Source organism: Mus musculus, chromosome 17 (genome assembly GCF_000001635.26).
Source record: "Mus musculus strain C57BL/6J chromosome 17, GRCm38.p6 C57BL/6J".
In the NCBI taxonomy this organism is placed as follows: Eukaryota; Metazoa; Chordata; class Mammalia; order Rodentia; family Muridae; genus Mus; species Mus musculus.
This window is the reverse complement of record NC_000083.6, coordinates 28396395-28416795: the sequence shown is the minus strand read 5'-3', so window position 1 is coordinate 28416795 and position 20401 is coordinate 28396395. Positions and strand designations below refer to the sequence as shown.

The 20401-nt window shown below is 47.0% G+C and overlaps 1 protein-coding gene across 1 annotated transcript in view; it reads left to right on the top strand.

Annotated features, from left to right (window-relative positions):
* Fkbp5 (FK506 binding protein 5) overlaps positions 1-18043 on the top strand; it is an 87397-nt gene extending 69354 nt beyond the window's left edge. Inside the window, exons 6-11 of the mRNA NM_010220.4 lie at positions 771-927; positions 4672-4762; positions 6203-6286; positions 10526-10711; positions 13948-14187; positions 15645-18043. Of these exons, the coding sequence (NP_034350.1) occupies positions 771-927; positions 4672-4762; positions 6203-6286; positions 10526-10711; positions 13948-14187; positions 15645-15749 (863 nt within the window). The 3' untranslated portion in view covers positions 15750-18043. The remainder of the gene's footprint in view (positions 1-770; positions 928-4671; positions 4763-6202; positions 6287-10525; positions 10712-13947; positions 14188-15644) is intronic.
* Positions 18044-20401: the final 2358 nt, after the last annotated feature.

The window sequence follows — 20401 nt, the reverse complement described above, 5'->3', positions numbered from 1 at the left end:
CCTTGTCAAGAAATATTTTAGGAAATTACTATATTTGAGGTAGAAACTACTCTTCTTGTCAAAGAGAGATCATGGTGCCTATCGAACTATCTCACAAGCCGTCCATTTTTCTTACTGAGTAAAAGGCCTAATTGAAAAGGCACATAGCATGAGTATTACAAGTAGTTGAGCTGGGGGGTCACTTAGTGCTTGAGTGATGGCCTTATTGCACAAGTCCCTGGAGTCTCCATGACCACACAAGAGAACTGGATACATGCCTATAGTACTAATGCGCTTGGAATACAGGGGCAAGAGCAAGAAGAGTTTCAGGCCAGCCTGAGCACGTGACCTTCATCTAACATGTATGCAGTATTGGAGAGCTAGCATGGAGACCTTCATCTAACGTGTACAGTATTGGAGAGCTAGCATGGAGTCCTAGGCTTTATTTCTTGCTTATATACTTTTTCCCAAGCATCTCAAACCAAAATACTGTCACAGATGGTTAAGCCATTGTATGTATTCAATACTAGATATATGGCATTCTCCTAATGGTGTGTTTAAATGAGCTAGTGTATCTTGACTCTGTGTCACAGATAAGAAAATAAGTATACATTTAACTTAAAATGGAAAAACTTTTGTTCTTAAACTTTCAGACTAGGTGGGCAAAGCTTCCAGAAGACACTGTGTGTCTTATGAACTGCAGGGGAAGTAGTGTTACTGCACTGTGGGCCAGTCACTTGGCAGGCAGTGCTGAGGGGTGGCTTGTGACTGTCCTGTGTCCTCACCCTCAGTCCACCTGGAAGGCTGCTGTGGTGGAAGGACATTTGATTGCCGAGATGTGGTGTTCGTTGTTGGGGAAGGAGAAGACCACGACATTCCGATTGGGATCGACAAAGCCCTGGTGAAGATGCAGAGAGAAGAACAGTGTATTCTATATCTTGGACCACGGTAAGACGTGAGCGCCCGTTTCAGTGCAGTGCAGCCCGGCCGCCTGAAGACCAAGGACTGCTTGCTCACTCTCATTCTCACTCTCTCAGTGCCTTGTTGGCGCAGGGAAGCCATTGCATTGAGTTGTGTGATGGTTAGTCTGAAACTTGGGGCCTCACACCACCATAGAAGTTTGCGAGTGAGTTGGCTCAGCTGGAGTATATCTAAGAATAGGACTATCAGTGTAGCCTTGATTTTGATTTGTTTAGCTGCCAGGATGCCACATCAGCAAAGATTGACTTGATCCTGTGGCTCTCCTGCTCTGCTTTTCTCTGAATTCAGCGAGGGCTTTGGGAACTGCAGTAGTGCATGATTTACTACACTTGAATCCATGCCACGTTCTTCTATGGAGTCCCTGAAGGAAGAAAGAGCCAGCTTGTTCTTCCTGGACCTAAAGGCAGCGGAGATGACTCATTTTTGCCTAACTTTTTCCCGTCATAAGGATAGCCATTAGCACTGCCAAGCTTAGAACCATCCGGCATGACAGTCTCCTGTGAAAACATGCTTCCTATTATTTTTAGATCTAAAATTATACCATAAATTCATCTCTTCTATCTTGAGAAATGGGCCCCTGAGGATGCAGGAGTGCTGCCTGTGTGCAATGGCATCTGCTTGTTGCCACTGCTAAGACTGAGACTCTGTGGGCTGCCCTCACCAAAGGGAACACAGTGCTTTTGTCCTGTCTCTTGCCTTGGAGGGGTTTTGCTATAATTCACTCTCCAATAAAGCTATTTCATTTTTATTGAAAGAGCTTTCCCCCCTTACAGAGTAGGTTCTTCATAACCTACAGTCACTAATCTGTTTTTTGTTTGTTTATGAGATGTATTCTTTTATGTTGTAGCCCTGACTGCCCTAAAACTCAGTATGTAGACCAAGCTGGCCTTGAACTCACAGAGATCCACCTCCTTCTGGCTCCCAAGTGCTGGGATTAAAGTTCTCTGATTATGTTTAATCTACCATTCCAAAATTATAGTAGCTCTACACTCAGGTATCTCACGTATGGTCTTACAGTTCAGTTCTTTAAAGATGGCTCTGTAAAGTCTGAGCATTCAGAAACACATAGCCCAGATCTAAGTTTTAACCTTGCGGTAGATGCTTTGGAGAGCAGACTTACCAAACTTAACAGCAGAGTGAATCAAACTGCCTCTGTTTATTAGTGCAGCTAGTTCTCTGCAGGTGTACAGTTCCTGGCTGAACGACTCTCTGCAGCCTACCAGTGGTGGCACCTGGGCAAGTCACCTAACTCCCCAAGCCTTGCAAGGTTGCAGAGGCCCACATGGAGTAATGAGGCAGATCACTTAGCACACCGCCCCACCCTGCCCATTAGCTGTTACTGTCTCAGCGATGGCTTTCATTCATTTTCCCCTTAGACCACGAGAAAATAGAAATCTCTGCAACAAATGGTATTTTTCAAATCTTTTCAGGCATAAAAAGAACGTCAAGTTCTCCTACGTTGTATATAAAGGGGTTCCTCCCCTCATTGGGGGTGGGGGTGTGAGTGCATATGTTAGTACATCTCCAGGGCGTTTGCTGGTACATGGAGTTCTGCCAATACATTCTATGTAATGCTCTCCATACTGTCTCCATGTGTGTGTGTCACACTGCCCATGTAGGTAGAGCATCCCTAAGCAGATTGGCTTGTCCTAGTCAGAGTCCACCGAGTCTGGGTTGCTTATAAAATGCAGATGGAATTCGTACTCAGTGTCTTCTGCATTTCCCTTCTACCCTACCCCAACCTCACCCCCACCTTGACATCTGTAGGCTCCTTGGCAGGACGTTTTCATAAGAAACTAATAAAGCATTCAAGTTTCTCTCTCTCTGGAACACTATCTTTTCTTGGTAGTGTTCTTTAGAATATTGTGGCAAGGGTGTACCCTATTTGAGACATTGCACCCTCAGATTTTTTTTCTCAATTTTTAAAAATTTGCTGTTCTCCTCAAATAGATAATTAAATATTGTGACTGATTTCTATGTAGGCTAAGTATAGATGACTACTTTTTCCTTCCTTTTTCTTTATACCTGTTTTGTAACAGTCCCAGACAAACCATAGGCTGTTGAGAGTGGTCAGTGTGTGTCAGCCTTAGTTATCTTAGGACAGGAAGGTCTGAATGTGGTTCTGCCTCTATATCACCTCTCAGAAAGCACATGTCTCTGGCCTCCGCTCTCTCACCTGTAAGAAGTAGCTGGCGAGGGCATTCACAATGCTGTGTTCTGCAGGGTTGGCTGTCCCTCCACGCCCTTAGTGTATCTTCCCTCCAAGGCAGCTGCCGTCCAGAGGCCTTGACTCTGGACTTCCATTTCTGATGGTTGTGAGCCACCATGTAGTTGCTGGAAATTGAACTCAGGACCTCTGAAAGAGGTCAGTGCTCTTAACAACTGGCCCATCTCTCCAGCCTGTAAGTTTCTTTTAGACAGGTTTTCATGTCCTCAGTACTATGGATGTTTGTGGTGGATCCCAGTTGTGGCAGAAGAGGGTTGTCCTTGTCCCATAAGGTGTGCAGTAATATGTCTGACACCTACCTGCCATCCAATAGCAACTCTAGGCATTGCTTAATGTTCCTCTGACAAAGAAGGGTTAAACATCAATCCAGGTAAGTGACATGGTTCCAAAGTGATGCCAGGTCATCTGTCATATTCTTTCCTCCCTGGTAAAGACTGCCAATCATAGCATGCTCTCAGCAACAGACTTGAGAAGTACCCATCTGTATGCCTTCTTTGCAGCGAAGAGAGGGACAGACCTTACCACAGGCAACACACACACATTCATACTCCAGGGAAAAAACCCTGGCTACGTTTCCAACATTGCCACTGGCCATTGCTCCCTTTTCGAGTGATGCCCTCTGCACGGTGTTAAGGCTGCCACCCAGTTCTTCCCCAGCTCTGTGTGCCTCTGCTCCAGCTGTGCCTTTTCTTTTCTTTTTTTTTTTTTTTTTTTTTTTTTTCGAGACCGGGTTTCTCTGTATAGCCCTGGCTGTCCTGGAACTCACAACTCACTTTGTAGACCAGGCTGGCCTTGAACTCACAGAGATCCATCCATCTGCCTCTGTCCCCCAAGTGCTGGGATCGAAGATGTGTGCCACCACCTTGTATTTGTGCCTTTTAAAGTCTTTAATGCCACGAGACTTTAGGATCATGAGAGCTGTTGTCTCTGCTAATGTGTTGCCCCCTGCAGTTTTTCTGATTGGAGGTAGTACTCTTGGAAGTTGACCCTTCCTTAAAGTGAAAAGCTTGTTTTGAGTACACATGGACATGTGGGAAAGAGTTCCTGTGGGGGAGGGAGTGGTGAGGGAGCTGGGGTAAAATGAGAAATTCTATATACAAGTACGAAACTGTAACAGAACAGTAAAAACAATTGTAATAAAATAGCAAAAATGTTAAAAGTATTCAAACAGAATTATAGTGATTTTTACTACTATAATAATTATAGTAATAGACTCTTCTGTCCTTTCTGCTCATAAAGCTTAAAGGAAAAAAGTCCTTGTAACCAAACAGAAAAGAATAAAGTCTAAAACCAGGCATCGATATTGAACAGCATGCTAAGCACACTGTCCTAGGGAGTACAGGAACTGTGCGCCTGCGCTAAGAGAGCATGCGCTAAGAGAACACGATGCAGCAGGTCTCAGGAAACCACAGCAGGGATTCCACACAGAAAACCAAAGAAGTATACCAGTCCTCCTGAGTCTTGTTTTTTCCTCTCCGTTTCAGCTATGGTTTTGGAGAAGCCGGGAAGCCTAAGTTTGGCATTGACCCCAATGCTGAGCTTATGTACGAGGTCACCCTTAAGAGCTTCGAGAAGGTGAGCAAACCCAACTTCGCTAAAGCTGTGGTGTGGGGTCTTCTCATCCTGTGCCTGTAACTGTGCGGTAGATGACTTGGCTAAATAGTGTTTGTTTCTGTGTTTGCTTTTCTTCATCCATGACTCTTGTCCCCCACACTTCTGCTCCGAGCGTGGGAAGCTGACACAACACAGTTGATACAGGAGAGGAGCTGGTGTTCTTATTTTTTACTGTGTGTTAGCCTCTTTTTTTCTTTTAACTTTTGGGTAGAATCCAAGACTTGTTCCTGTATTTGTTCCTAGGCTTGTTCTTTTTGTACTTTTTTTTCCTGAGTTGAGGACAAAAAAGTTCACGTACTGCCAAGCAGCTCCTTAGGGGAGTTGGGGTGCAGCCTTTCAGTGCTGAAGGAATTGCACACTCCACAGGAGTTACAAAGAGGCCTCCGCTGGGGCTCCAGGTTACAATCCCAGTGTCTCAGCCTCGGGACCAGCAGCTGCAACCAAGGAGAAGAAACAAACGTACCCAGGCTGTTTCTCATACGTGTCCAAGAACAGGAGAGGGAACTTGCCGTGGCCTTCAGGCTGGTGTACCTCCTCGGACAGCCTCCAACTCTGGGCTGTCTTTGCAGGCTCCCACCTGTACTGCACGGTGTCCCCATAAGCTGAGTAAGCTGTCATCCTCAGCTGTGGCTCCCCTCAGAGACCGCCTTTCTTATTACGATTTTATTCCTCTGAAATGACCCCATGCTCTGTCCACGCTGGACTATCGGGGCCTCGAGTTTCCCTGCCCTTTCCATAGTGGAACCTCTACCCTTCTCCGTGCTTTGTGACAACATGGCATGCCTGCCATCTAATCCTGTCACTCGGGAGGATCAGAAGTCAGTCTCAGCTACGTAGTAAATGGAGGCTTGCCTGAGATACATGCAGTGCTGTCTGGAAAAAAGAAAAGAAAAAGTTCCCCAGGTCCACACCTGCAAACTGATCCTGTTAGAGGCCATACTGCATCTGGTTCTGTGAATTCAGAGACAGCTGCCTGAACTGGGATTTTAGAAGTGCTCCATGCACGTGCAGCTTGGCCTGGACCATAAGTAGCAATCTCACTTCCAAGCTGGAAAGCAAGCCTGACAGAAACAGCCTGCTAACGTGACAGCAGCCCATAGTGAGGGAGCTTTGGGGCTCCAGGTTACGATCCCAGTGTCTCTAAGGAGGGAGGCTTGCTTTGTCACCCTCAAAATGCAGTCTGTGAGAGTGCTCCGTGCTTGTGTTCCTTGGACAACACAGGTCAGACCACAGCTTGCTATGGCATGTGCTCTTAGTGGAACACCGGTGCATTGGCCTGCTGGTATCCCAGCAGCGGCCCACAGTTGCTGGGGTCTCATAGAGATCGCTGCTGTCCCCCAGGCATGAACTGCTGCGTTTCCTCCTCTCCTCAGCTAACTGACGCCACAAATCTCTACACAGGCCAAAGAATCTTGGGAGATGGACACCAAAGAAAAGCTGACGCAGGCTGCCATCGTGAAAGAGAAGGGAACTGTGTACTTCAAGGTGTGTGAGTCTCTAAGTCCTTTCCATGTGGGGATACCTACCCAGTATCCATCAGCACCCTGTGCTGAGACGCACCCTCAGTTCTCACAGGCCTGCTGTGCTCTGTAGGAGGATTAGTGAGCAGAGTGAGTTCGTGTGCAGGAGGTAATGCAGAGGCCTCTTCTGTGTGCTGTGAGCAGGTGGAGCTTCCTCAGGAGCAGGCGAGGTGGACCAGACCTGGCTCGCTCGAGTGTGTGTGTCCCAGGTCAGAGTTCACAGGGGCGGCTCCAGCCCGCTCCCCCCTGACAGGTGAGACAGGAAAGGCCTTGCAGATCCCCCAGTTCACTTTGGATGATCTCTCTCAGGTTGCCGTGCTGTGGCTGCTTTTATGTAACTACAATGAAGGCAAGTCTCCTCCTGATTGTTTTAATTATAATTTTCAATTGAAATTTTTTTTAGGCTGGAGAGATGGCTCAGCAGTTAAGAGCATTGGCTGCTTTTCCAAAGGTTCTGAGTTAAATTCCCAGCACCTACATGGTGGCTCACAGCCATCTGTACAGGGATCCGATGCTCTCTTCTGACATGCACGTGCGCATGTGCAGAGTACTCATAAATAAAATAAGTAAATAAAAAATAAAAACAAATCTTAAAAATGTTTTAAAACATTTTCGCTCTTTAAATTAAAACAGCAGCTTTCACAGCAAATATCCTCAAAATAAATGTTTAATATTTAAGGTTTTATCAAGAAATATATCATTACTTATCAGTACCACTATTAACTGAGCAACAAGATAAAGATGCCATTAATGATACTGGCTGAGGGGCTGGCGAGATGGTTCATCGGGTAAGAGCACTGACTGCTCTTCCAGAGGTCCTGAGTTCAAATCCCAGCAACTACATGGTGGTTCACAACCACCCATAATGAGATCTGATGCCCTCTTCTGGTGCGTCTGAAGTCAGCTACAGTGTACTTACATATAATAATAAATAAATCTAAAAAAAAAAAAAAAATGATACTGGCTGGGTACCAAAAAGGCCCTGCAGACCGGCATGGATGACCAGGCTCGGCCCTCCCAAGAACCTGATGAGGAGAAAACACTGAGCCTTGTGGCCACAGTGATAAGATGTCACTTACAGCTGCCCCAGGGAATTACTGCCTCTCCAGAGCCCTGTCTCCTCAGGACCCAGGAACCAGTGCTTTATCCCCCAGGGCTGACACCCACACTCATTAAGTGAAATTTCGGAGTGCTGTGCCCATTGCTTGCCAGCCCACTTCCAAATTCCTGCTGTCTCCACATCAAGTGAAGGGCTTCTCGATGAGTGTTCAGAGCGGGCAGTCTTCTGCTGGGCCAAGTGATGCTGTGCAAGTGGCTGACTCCTGTCTCTGCCTTGTAGTGTGGAGACCCAAGCCAGAAGCCAGCTTTGTTGGCACACCTTTAAGCACAGGGCTCTGGAGGCAAGTGTATGTATGTGAGTTTGAGGCTAGCCTGGCCTACAGAGCAAATTCCAAACAACTAGGGCAACACAGTGAAGCCCTGCCTCAAAAAAAAAAAAAAAAGGACTTGGAGGGAACCCAAGTTTTCTTTGCTTTTTCTTTCTTTTACCAGCAGTCTTTAAACACAATTATTGGGGTTTTTGTTTGTTGTTTGGGTTTTTTTTTTTTTTTAAGATTTTATTTATATGTAAGTACACTGTAGCTATCTTCAGACACTCCAGAAGAGGGAGTCAGATCTCATTACGGATGGTTGTGAGCCACCATGTGGTTGCTGGGATTTGAACTTCAGACCTTTTGAACTCTGGACCTTCGGAAGAGCAGTCGGGTGCTCTAATCCACTGAGCCATCTCACCAGCCCCTGGGTTTTGTTTTGTTTTGTTTTGTTTTGTTTTTTATAGCACTATAAAGCAGAGACCTGAGGCTACTCTTCATGAGCCTCTGTACTGAGAAATGCTGTCACATCTACTACTGACTTACATTAGGGGGTTGGAACAAGAACACCATGTGGGACAACTGCAGAACTATGGGGCCATAGTCACCTCAAAAGAAACACTGGCAGAGACAGTGTGTATTTGTAACAAAGTTATAAACTAACGTATGACTCATGGGCAGCCAAGCAGATGGCGATAGGAGCCCTGAGCAGGGATCTGGAAATGGAGCTGTCCCTTCCATGTCATTGAGGCCAATCACCTGTGTTGCAGGGAGCCTTTCAGGGGTGATAAGTATATTTCAACATGTTTCAAATCTTCCTAAAATGACCAATCTGGATAAAATCTGGATCACTAGTCACACATACGGAACACATTATTTTTAACATGTAATCTGATAGACAGGATCTTTCAAAACATCAGTCTGTTGGGGGGAAAAAAATTAATGAAAGGTTCAAAATCACTGACCTAAGACTTACCCCAGAATGTCTCTGAACATTTTGTCTCACCAAGCACTTCCTGGAGGCTCCTTCCTCATTCTAGGTGAGGAGCAAGGCACCGCCCACCGCCGCCCCACCCCCCCACCCCCCCAGTCAGGCTGTCTGCTTCAGAGGCTGGAGGACTGCCTTCTGTCTGCTTGTCCCTTCTCCCTTCAAAGTTTAAGGAGCCTTTCTTTTGGCTGTGCTGCTCTGGCCAGCGTCATCTTCCCAGAGTATCTGACGTGATGTGTGCCATGTGCAGAGTGTGGGTGACTGTAGGGATGGGCTGGACTACAGTTCTATGTCCCTTAATATCTGCATGATCTATTCACCTGCCAGGCCAGTTTCAGCTGTGGGCAGAGAGGGACTGAATGTGGTATTTAGACTGATGTTGAAACTTCCTTTCAACCTCTGAACACTCATGCAGAGACACAGAAAGCACTGTCCTCATCCGGTTCTGAAAGTTACTGTCAGGCACTGTAGCACTGTCACTGCACAAAGGAAGGCTAAGGACGCTCTGCTGTGTGCGGGCATCTTGCGCCCCCTAGTGCTCCTTGGGAAGGAAGTGTGGCCGCGGCTGGCTGATTGTGCTTGAGAGCTGGAGTGTTGTAGGAAGAGCTCTACATCGTCATGGCTCCCTCTCCCGAGTGCAGTCAGGTCTGCCATCCCTTGTACAGTCGTACAGGAAGGGTCCTCTGTATTCAAGCTTGTAATTACTGTGCAGAAAAGAACTGTCACCTATATTCCAGGTTTACTCGTGTTGTTACAAGCTGCCATTCCGTGGTGCAGCTGTACCTACAGTAGTCAGCACGCTGTCTCCACCCCACAGTTTGTTGTTTAGGGCATGTGCTATGTACAACATTCAGTGTTTACAACTCTCAGAACTCAGTAGTAAGCAGGACCATATCTAGAGTCTGGTTACTCTGAAACAGCGCCTCACAGGGGTCACATATCAGATATCAGGTGTCTACGTTCTGATTCATAACAGTAGCAAAATTACAGTTATGAAGTAGCAACAGAAAACGTTTCATGGTTGGGAGTTTTATGGTTATGAGAAAGGGGGTCATAGCGTTAGGAAGGCTGAGAAGCACTGCCTGGGAGCTGAGGCAGGAAGACTGAGTTTGGCACTAGACTTGTCAATTTAGCAAGGCCTTTTCTGTGTGAAATAAAAACATCAGCCTAGAAATAGAGCAGGGATGGTGCTTGCTTAGTATGCATGAGGCCTTGGTACGGCGGAGGAGGCTGCTAGACCAGACAAGAGCAGGACAGTCTCTCACACGGTAAGCTTGCTCTTTAGGGTTATGTACACTGTGTGCTATCAATGGCCGTGGTCAGCACAGGGCATTCTGGCCCACCCACTCTTAACAATCACATGGTGCCGGGGTAGAGCCCCGGCACTGCAGCTCTGCCGTGCTGCCTCTGCTTTCACTGCTACTGAGAGCCGAGCGTTTGCACAATCTGCTTTAGACAGGCCTGCTGTGTGGGGACTGCCAGTTACCATATTGCAGTATTTACTATCAGTGCTGAATGCCAAGAGAAAAGAGGAAAGTCACCTCCTCTTCCATAAGCCAAATGGCTCACCATCCTTTTGAAAGACTGAGGAATGTTGGTTCCAAACAGTGTAACCTCCTGCTGCCAGGCTGAAAGAACACTGAAGCAGCCATGCGGTGGCATTACCCTGGTCCAGGCCACCTCACAGGCCAGCAGAGCTTCCGCAGAACTAGGGAGGGACAGGAGATAGAGTGGGGCTGACATGCAGAACTATTCCGTGTGAGCACTCGGCTAGGGCAGGCCACGCTCACACTTCACTGCATCCTTTCCAGATGGATACAAGTTGTTGGGGGCTTTTTTCTCCTAGGGAGGCAAGTACACGCAGGCCGTGATTCAGTACAGGAAGATAGTGTCCTGGCTGGAGATGGAATACGGCCTGTCAGAGAAGGAGTCCAAAGCCTCAGAGTCGTTCCTCCTCGCAGCCTTCCTGAACCTGGCCATGTGCTACCTGAAGCTCCGAGAGTACAACAAAGCCGTGGAGTGCTGCGACAAGGTGGGTGAGCCGTACTTCACTCTCCGTTTATCTGTGTGGCACCTCTGCCCCCTTCAGGCTGTTCCTCTATGGTCAGCATGAGCTGGGACGCCATAAAGGATGGGGCTTTTTGTGCACTACTTTTATCCTGCATTTTACATAAAGCCATTAACAGAATTGATAAGAGTCTTCATCTGTGGTCTTCCTTACCCTGGTCCTTTGTGGGAGAGGAGACAAAGAGCCTTGAGGTTCCCTCTTTATTGTTTTGTTTGCAAGGCTGGGGATTGAACCCAGGGCACTGTGCATGCTAGGCAAACACTTTACCACTGAGCCATACAGCCTACCCCCAGTGACACACTTCCTCCAACAAGCCACACTTCCTAATTTCTAATCCTTCTAATCCTTTGAAACAATTCCATTCCCTGGTGATGATGTATTCAAATATATAAGCCTGGGGGGGGGGGGAGACATTCTTATTCAGAGCATTTACCACCATGGTTAATGCCTATGGTCTCAGCATTTGAGAGGCAAAACAGAAGAATTGAGAGTTCAAGGCTGGCCTGGGCTACATGAGTTCTTGTCTCAAAAAATAACTATTATCAAGATAGCTCAGCTGGTAAAGGCACTTGCTGTCAAGCCTGATGACAGGAGTTTGATTCCTAGGACCTTGTGGGAAAGAAAGAACAACTTTGTCATATGTCCTCTGGCCTCTTCCTCATTCATAGTATTACATGTGCATACACAAAGGTAATAATAATATATTATTTTAGAGATTTATTGATGTGTATGAGGACTCTGTACCTGCCCACCAGAAGAGGGCATCAGTCCTCATTACAGATGGTTATGAGCCATCATGTGTTTGCTGGGACTTGAACTCAGAATCCCTGGAAGAGCAGTCAGTGTTCTTAACTGCTGAGCCATCTTTCTAGCACAATAATACATTTTTTAAAAACAACAAAAAATAGATATAAAGTGGCAAAAAAGACATTTTATATAAGAGTTTAGTTGGCTTGTTTTGCCTTGAGAGAGGAATATTATTGTTAATTATACTTTTTAAAGTTTGTGCTGTTTTTTTTTTTAAATATATAGCTGTTACAAAGTTCAGAATTTAAGCACACAAGAAAGCCCAGCTATCAAAAAAAAAAAAAAAAAAAAAAAAAAAAAAAAAAAAAAAAGCCAGGCAGTTGTGGCTCATGCTTTTTTTTTTTTTTTTTTTTTTTTTTTTTTTTTTTGGTTTTTTGAGACAGGGTTTCTTTGTATAGCTCTGGCTGTCCTGGAACTCACTTTGTAGACCAGGCTGTCCTCGAACTCAAAAATCTGCCTGCCTCTGCCTCCGAGTGCTGGGATTAAAGGGGTGCACCACACAGAGAAACCCTGACTCGAAAAAACAAAAACAAAGAAAAAGAAAAAAAGCCCAGCTATAAAATTCCCATCAACTTTCTCTCCCAAAGCCACTCATTTAAAGATTTACTTTATCTTTAAAATATTTGTACATGTACAGATAATATTTGTGTTATCTGTATGTGGCGCGCGCACGCGTGTGTGTGTGTGTGTGTGTGTGTGTGTGTGTGTATGCGCAGGTGCTCCCTGGGTCCAGCAGAGGGAGTCTGATCGTTAGAGCTTGAGTCCCAGGCAGCTGTGATAGGGTTGCTGGGCTGCTGGGAACTGAACTCGAGGCTTCTGCAAGAGCCATGCTCTTAGCCCGGGAATGGCTTCTCCAATCCTTTAGACATTTACTATGGTAGGAGAGGTTGTCTGCATGTGCGTGTGCACATGGTACACACATGGGCGGCCTGGGGGTAGTTCTCCTTCCCCCATGCTGAAGGACCAAGCTCACTGAAGCTCATCAGCAGGTGCCCTTCCCACTGAGTGTCTCTCTCCCCTCCCAGAGCATCTTTCTCTATAGAGTCCTAGTTTTTCCAAATGAAGAATAACTGCTTTATTTTTTTCAGTCAAACTCTCATATCCCAGTTTGACTTAAGACTTGCTTTGTAGCTGAACTTCTGGTCCTCCTGCCTCCACCTCCTGTTGGTGGTTTGTTTTATTTGTTTGTTTGTTTTTGTTTTTGGTGGTGGTTTTTTGAGAGAGGGTTTCTCTGTGTAGCCCTGGCTGTCCTGGAACTCACTTTGTAGATACGGCTGGCCTCAAACTCAGAAATTCACCTGCCTCCACCTCCCGAGTGCTGGGATTAAAGGCGTGTGCCACCACCGCCCGGCTGTTTTGTTTTTAAGATAGGGATAAAATTCAGTATTTTGTATATACTAGGCAAGCTAAGATAAACCCCAGACTTTGCATATGTATTCTTAAAATATGTAGATTTAGGACTGGAAAGGTGGCTCAGAGGCTGTAAGAGTACTCACTGTGCAAGCATATAGGGCCCGAGTTCAGATCTTGGCACTCAACATACAAGCCTGGCCTAACCCACAGAGAAGGGGAGCACTAAGTGGATCAGGATAAAGGATCACTAGTGCTTGCTGACTGCCAGTCTCTCTGAAAACTTGAAAATTGTGAGCTCTAGGTTCAAAAGAAATAAAGCAGAAAATAAAAGGGAAGATACCTGTCGTGCGTGCGTGTGTGTGTGTGTGTGTGTGTGTGTGTGTGTGTGTGTGCTCGCTGGCACAGATGCATCGATACATACTTGTATAATACACAACACACACACACAAATATATATATATATATATATATATATATATATATATATATATACACTAAATAGAGAAAGATTTGGACATAGTTATTATGTGAAAGCAGCAGTCTTTCCACGTCAGATGAGTGCATTCTACACTTGTCCCTCACTGAGCTTGGTGTGAAAAGACTCACCTCTTTAGATCCATTCTGTGAACCATGGGGTTTCACTTAACTGATCCTCACAGGAAGATTTTCAGGGCTTGTTTTTATTATAAGGGTCATAATAATAACCATAATAATAATAAAGGCAGTGGTGGTGCAAGCCTTTAATCCCAGCACTTGGGAGGCAGAGGCAGGCGGATTTCTGAGTTCGAGGGCAGCCTGGTCTACAGAGTGAGGTCCAGTCAAAGCTCTCAGCACCATCAGGGGCTCAAGCTTCACCCCCGAGCTGGAGACATTTTATACTAAAATACTGACAAGTGGGTGGACCGTGGTTGATTGTTGCGTGACTCTTGTGCATAGTTCTGCTCACCTCCGTGTGATTGCGCTGCCTCAGCACTGAGGTGACAGGAGCGGCAGTTGTCCCTTCCAACCTGTGACCTGCCCACCTGTCCTTCTGTTCTTAGGCCCTTGGACTGGACAGTGCCAATGAGAAAGGCTTGTACAGAAGGGGCGAGGCCCAGCTGCTCATGAATGACTTTGAGTCGGCCAAGGGCGACTTCGAGAAGGTGTTGGCAGTCAATCCTCAGAACAGGGCCGCTCGCCTGCAGATCTCCATGTGCCAGAGGAAGGCGAAGGAGCACAACGAGCGGGACCGCAGGGTGTACGCCAACATGTTCAAGAAGTTCGCAGAGCGGGACGCAAAGGTAGTGTGCCCACAGCCCCAGGCTTGTAAGGACGCTAGCCTAGGGACAAGGTTGGGCAGCCTGGCTGGAAGAAATAAGACTTAGGAAGGGACTCCATGTGGGCAGAGACACAGGTGGGAGGCCCTGGCGTGTCCCTGAGAGCTGAGGGCTGACTCCTGAGGTGGAGCAGTGCTCTTCTTGTTCTCTGTTTTGTTCTTAAAATGGTTTCTCTTTGTGGACCCAGCTAGCTCATCTCAGAGATCCTCCTGCCTCTGGCGATGAGCGTTAGGATTATAGGCATCTGCCACCAAACCAAGTTCTCTTGTTATTTTTAAAAAATAAATAAGGAGTTACAGAGACAAAGTGTGGAGCAGAGACTGAAAGAATGACCATCCAGAGACTGCCCCACCTGGGGATCCATCCCATAAACCACCACCAAACCCACTATGGCAGATTCCAACAAGAGCTTGCTGACAGGAGCCTGATATAGCTGTCTCCTGAGAGGCTCTGCCAGTACCTGACTAATACAGAAGTGGATGCTCACAGCCATCCATTAGACGGAGCACAGGGCCCCCAATGAAGGAGCTAGAGAAAGTACCCAAGGAGCTGAAGGGGTTTACAGCCCCCTGGGAGGAACAACAATATGAACTAACCAGTACCCCCAGAGCTCCCTGGGACTAAACCACCAATCAAAGAAAACACACGGAGGGACTCATGGCTCTAGCTGCATATGTAGCAGAGGATGGCCTAGTCAGTCATCAATGGGAGGAGAGACCCTTGGTCCTGTGAAGGCTCTATGCCCCAGTATCGGGGACTGCCAGGGCCAGGAATAGGAGTTAGGTGGGTTGGGGAGCAGGGGGAGGGGAGAGGGATAAGGGAATTTTCAGAGGGGAAACTAGGAAAGGAGATAAAATTTGAAATGTAAATAAAGAAAATATCTAATAATGAATTAGTTAAAAATAAATAAATGCAGCCAGGCAGTGGTGGCGCACAGCTTTGATCCCAGTGCCTGAGAAACAGAGGCCAAGGTAGGCAGTTGTCTGAACAGGAGGCCACATACACAGAGAAACCCTGTCTGGAAAAAATGACAACAGCCCTAAGCCCTTCAGTGTTGTTTCTCTGGGGAGACTTCCTAGTAAAGTCCAGGTTGGATTGGAAACGGGTGTGCCTGTGGTGGCCTTTACTGTATTCTCTGCTGTCATCGGGAGCCTCGCTGGCAGTGGGTGTGTCTGAACACAGGTCAACTTCCTGCCCCATGGCCACCCTGTGGTCCCAGGTCTGTCCTCCATCTTCAGCTATGAGTAGCATAAGGACTTGAGCTACTCAGCAGCTGCCTGAGGTAGGCAGCTCCTCATTGCTTGCCACCCCTACTTACCCAGTGTGCACCCCAGATCCAAGCGTACACACTTGCTGCAGACCTGATGGACCATCTCGGGAAGGCAGTGGTTGAGTGAGCTCCTCTTCTCCTTTCACCTCAGGAGGAAGCCAGCAAAGCTGGGAGCAAGAAGGCTGTAGAAGGAGCCGCTGGCAAACAACACGAGAGTCAGGCCATGGAAGAAGGAAAGGCCAAAGGCCATGTATGACGCTGCGCCACGGAGGGAAGAGAGTCCTAATGAACTCGGCCCTCCTCGCTGGGCTCGCCTCCAACTCAGGACTGAACAGTGTTTAGTGTAAGGTTTGTTACAGTCTCTGTGATTCTGGAAGCAAATGGCATACCAGTAGCTTCCCAAATGACCACCTGCTGCTGCGGGGGGGTGGGGGTGGGGGACATGCCAGGAAACAGCAGAGAAGGCCGCTGGTGTGAAGAGACCAGGCCAGCAGCTCAGTCCAGCCCATTTCAGTTTGTCACCTTTCAGTGTCCAGCACAGCATCCCTGTGAACCTAGGGCCCAGCTGCTGTGGGTTCTACATCGGCACTAGGGTCACACTGCAGAAACCGTTGATAAAACAAACTCAGTGATCTCTGCTTTCCTATTGGTGGGCATGGCAGGGGCGGGTGATGAGATTTGCTTAGCACTGACTGACTGGCCTGCTAAGAACACAAGCCCACAGCCAGGGGCTCCCTGGTCCACAGCTGGGTCTCAGGCCCCTTACCTGCCTTCCAAGTCCTTTCGCAGACTCTTGAGTGTGGCTTTCTGTCCTAGCCAGCATGTCCCACAGACTCTGTTGTTCCTCCAACGCCCGTCATTAGTGACAGCTTTCTCTCTGAGTTTCTGTGGTGTGGAGAGTGGGTAGAAGTAGGTTTATCTTTCCCGCTGTCTGCCCCACTCAAGGACGATGTTAGCGCTCAGCCATCCCTGCCCAGCACAGCTGCTCAGCCTCATGCTCCCACCCGCACCCTTGCTGTGCAGAACCTAAGGCTTGCTCCCGTCCCAGACTCGAGTGGACGGACATCCATGTCCACCCAGGATTGACGAAGGAAGGAACTTCACACTCCTCTATCATGCAAAAATAGTTTTCAATTTTTACTTTTTAGCTTGGGTTTTGAAAGGCAAACTCTAGGAGGCTTAAAACGGGCAGTTACTCTTAAGGCGAGGTAGATACCTCATCCTGCACCGCAGCCTCTGTATTCTGGTGGGAGCTGTAAGGGTTGCGGGCTTCCGGTGTCCATGCATCAAGCCAAAGTCTCCAAAACTTGGGCATTGAATTAGGGCAAATCTTAAATAGTTTTGGGGTTGGATTTTAGTCCTACAGGTGATGATTGAACGTGGCTGGCTTCTCCACAGCCTAAGGAACCCCCATGGGGACACACCCACCACCCAATGACCCATGCACCTCTGCCTGGACAGCTCACTTCCAGCCCTAAGGACCACTGTGCTCAAGATGTGTGGCTGTAGTAAGACAGTCTCATGTCAGGCATTAAGTCAAGGCCTTCCTTCACACCTGCGGGACAGCGCTTCTGAGGCTCCAGTTCTGCTCTGCTCGAAGCAGGAGGGATGGGTTGTGAAGGAGTCTGGGATGTGACTGGGACCCTCGCATCTCACACTCGGCACTCTGCCTCTTTCCATCCATGTTTGAGAGCCCTGGTCTCACCAGGAAGTGCAGAGCAGGAGCCGACTGTGTGTGTAATGCTCTAGTGTTTGTAGTTCTCTTCACTAGCCTTGCAGCGCCAGGGAGGCCGGGCTGGAATTTGAGCCTAACATGTTAGGTTTTTACGGGAAAGCTCTTTTTCCAGCTGTCTCCCAAGTGCGTATTGTGGGCCAAGGAGACTGGTATGGGAAGGGGGGATGGTCAAGGTTCCAAGCCAGAAATGGAAGGTGCCCAGCACCCCTGGATTTTACATGTTCTTGTATTCAGTAATCTCAGACGATTTACACGGAAATCAGAAGATGTCTTCAAATACCCTTAGACTGGATAGAGTGATGGGGAAGCAGATGATGCATTGAAATTTTGGTTTTTAAAAAATCACTTAGATGCTGGGAGTAATGGTGACACACACCCTTGGTCCCGTGACCTGGGAGGCCCTGTCTCAAAACAAAACAAAAAATCATTTAGATGCATTTTGTGTTCCTTAAATAAATTTTTTAAAAAGTGGTTTTTCATTGTTCATGGCTTTTTGTTTTTGTTGTTTGTTTGATTTTTGAAGTTTACTTTTATCTTTGTCTGCTAGAGTTTTGTGTCCAGCTGCCCTTGGGGACCAGAAAGGGACTTTGAATCTCCTTGAAATGAAGATACAGTTGTTAGCCAGATGTGGGTGTTGAGAACTGAACCCAAGTCCTCTGAAAAGCAGGAAGTGCTCTTAACTGCTGGGCTGCCCCTCTCCCACCCCTCCATTGTTTGGGTTTGACTTAAACACTTGATTTTTTTTATGATTTTTTTAAACAGATTTATTTATTGTATGTATGTGAATACGCTGTTGTTGTCTTCAGGCACAGCAGAAGAAGGCATTGGATCCCATTACAGATGGTTGTGAGCCACCATGTGGGTGCTGGGAATTGAACTCAGGCCCTCTGGAAGATCAGTCAGTGCTCTTATCCACTGAGCCATCTCTCCAGCCCCTTTTTATGATTTTATTTTATGTGTATGCACACTTTTTTGTGATGCTTTATTGAGTTCCTATGGAACCCTTCTAACCCCCTACCTCAGGTAGGGGAGAAAGAAGGTTAGAGGGGGGAAGGGGGCATAGATCTTTTCAGACTGCTTCTTGCTGATTAGGGGCATCGAGTTCCTTGGGTCAACTTCAAACTTCATTGTCAGAATATCCAATCTACTCGTCTCTTTGCTCACAGCCTTGTGACAAGCCACAGCAGCAACAGACACAGTAGCCTCCTCTGCAGAGCGCACTCCCACCTGATAGCCCCTCTCAGAGCTCGGCATTTATACCCTATGAGAAGTTCCCAGAATCCCAGAGTTCACAGAAACTGTCTGCAGCTGGCAAAACCACGCCTCTGCCAGAGCACGAGGCAAATGATAGTCAGCTGCTGTGAAGCAGTCACCTATCTCACAACATAGTCACATGACATACCTGGGTTTTTTAGGAAACCGAAATTCTCACATGTTTACCTGCATGCATATACATACATCATGTGCATGTAGTGCCCAGGGAAGGTAGAAGAAGGCATCAGAGTCCATGGAACTGGAGTTACAAGATGGTTGTAAGCTGCCGTATGGTTCTTGGAACTGAACCCACATCCTATGCAAGAGCAGCCAGTGTTTTTAACCACTGAGCCATCTCTCCAGCCCCTGATTAAATAGTATAAAAAGGAAAAAAAGGTCTACAGCCATCATGCCCTAAACCCACTGAATCTCCACTGATCTCAGAAGCTAAACAGACTGGCCTTAGTCTATTGCTGTGATAACACACCATGACCAAGGTAATAATATAAGGAAAAGATTATTTGGAGCTTGCTGTTTCAAAGTTAAGAGAACCCATGTAGGGGGCTGGAGAGATGGCTCAGAGGTGGAGAGCACTGACTGCTCTTTCAGAGGTCCTGAGTTCAATTCCCAGCAGCCACATGGTGACTCACAACCATCTGTAATGGAATCTAATGCCCTCTTCTGGCATGAAGGCATATATGTAGGCAGGCAGACTATTGTGTACATAATTAATAAATAATCTCTCTTTTCTTAAAGAGTACATGGTGACAGGCAAAGTGGAAGAAATGTCAGAGAGAGCTATCTGGGAATAACATGAGTTTGTCAAACCTTGAAGCCTATTCCTAGGAACACCTCTAACAAGCCACACCTCCTAATCTTTCCCAAGAAGTTCCACCAACTAGAGACCAAGTATTGAAGCCCATAAGCCTTTGGGGACCATTATCATTTAAACCACCTCAGATGCAGAAAAGCTGTTGGGTTGAAGAACTCTAGTAGAATTCAATTGAAGAATGTGGTTGAGGGGCTGGAGAGATGGCTCAGCAAAGGTTAAGAGCACTAGCTGCTCTTCCAGAGGTCCTGAGTTCAATTCCCGGAAAACACACGGTGGCTCACGACCATTTGTAATGGGATCTGATGCCCTCTTCTGCTGTCTCTGAAGAGAGCTACAATGTACTCATATACAATAAATAAATAAACAAACAAACAGACAAACAGACCAGTTCTCCAACTGAACCAAAGTGCATCCATTTTGCTGGGCTGTCTGGCCAATAAGGTTCAGGGACCTACCTATCTACATAGCCCCAGTTCCCCAGTTCCAGATGTGGTGCCCTCTGTACCCAGCTGTGTGTGCCACTATGCCGTGGATGCTGGGGATCCAAACTCGGGTCCGTAGTGTAAAGTAGGAGCTTTCCCAGCTGAGCCATCTCCCCTGTTCCTTAAAGCCTTTTTGACAGACAGTCTCCACATTTGTCTGAGTTTCCACTCTCCAGACTTTGCCTCCTGTTTGCCAAACCACCTGGTTCTCTTGGGAGACATATTGAAGGGCTTACAATTTGCATAATGAGATGAAACCTATCTACCCTCAACAAGCATACCAGTTAAGCATTGCTGAGCCACACTGCCCCAACCAGTGGAGACACATGCTCATGGTTGTTGGGAACTGCTGGAAATAGAAGGGTACTGAACCACAAATGCCCCATCTCCTTGTGTGCACAAAGAGCAAACATTTGGCTTCATAAATTGATTTTGGTTTAGTTTGGTTTTGCGTTTGCACTTGAAATTAAGAACTAATCCCTCTTTTTGGCACGTGTGTGTGTGTGTGTGTGTGCCTGGTACGGAGGTGCATTTGCACAGGTGTGCTTGGGAGTAGAGATCAGAAGTTCACATCAGGGCTGGAAAGATGGCTCAGCGGTTAAGGG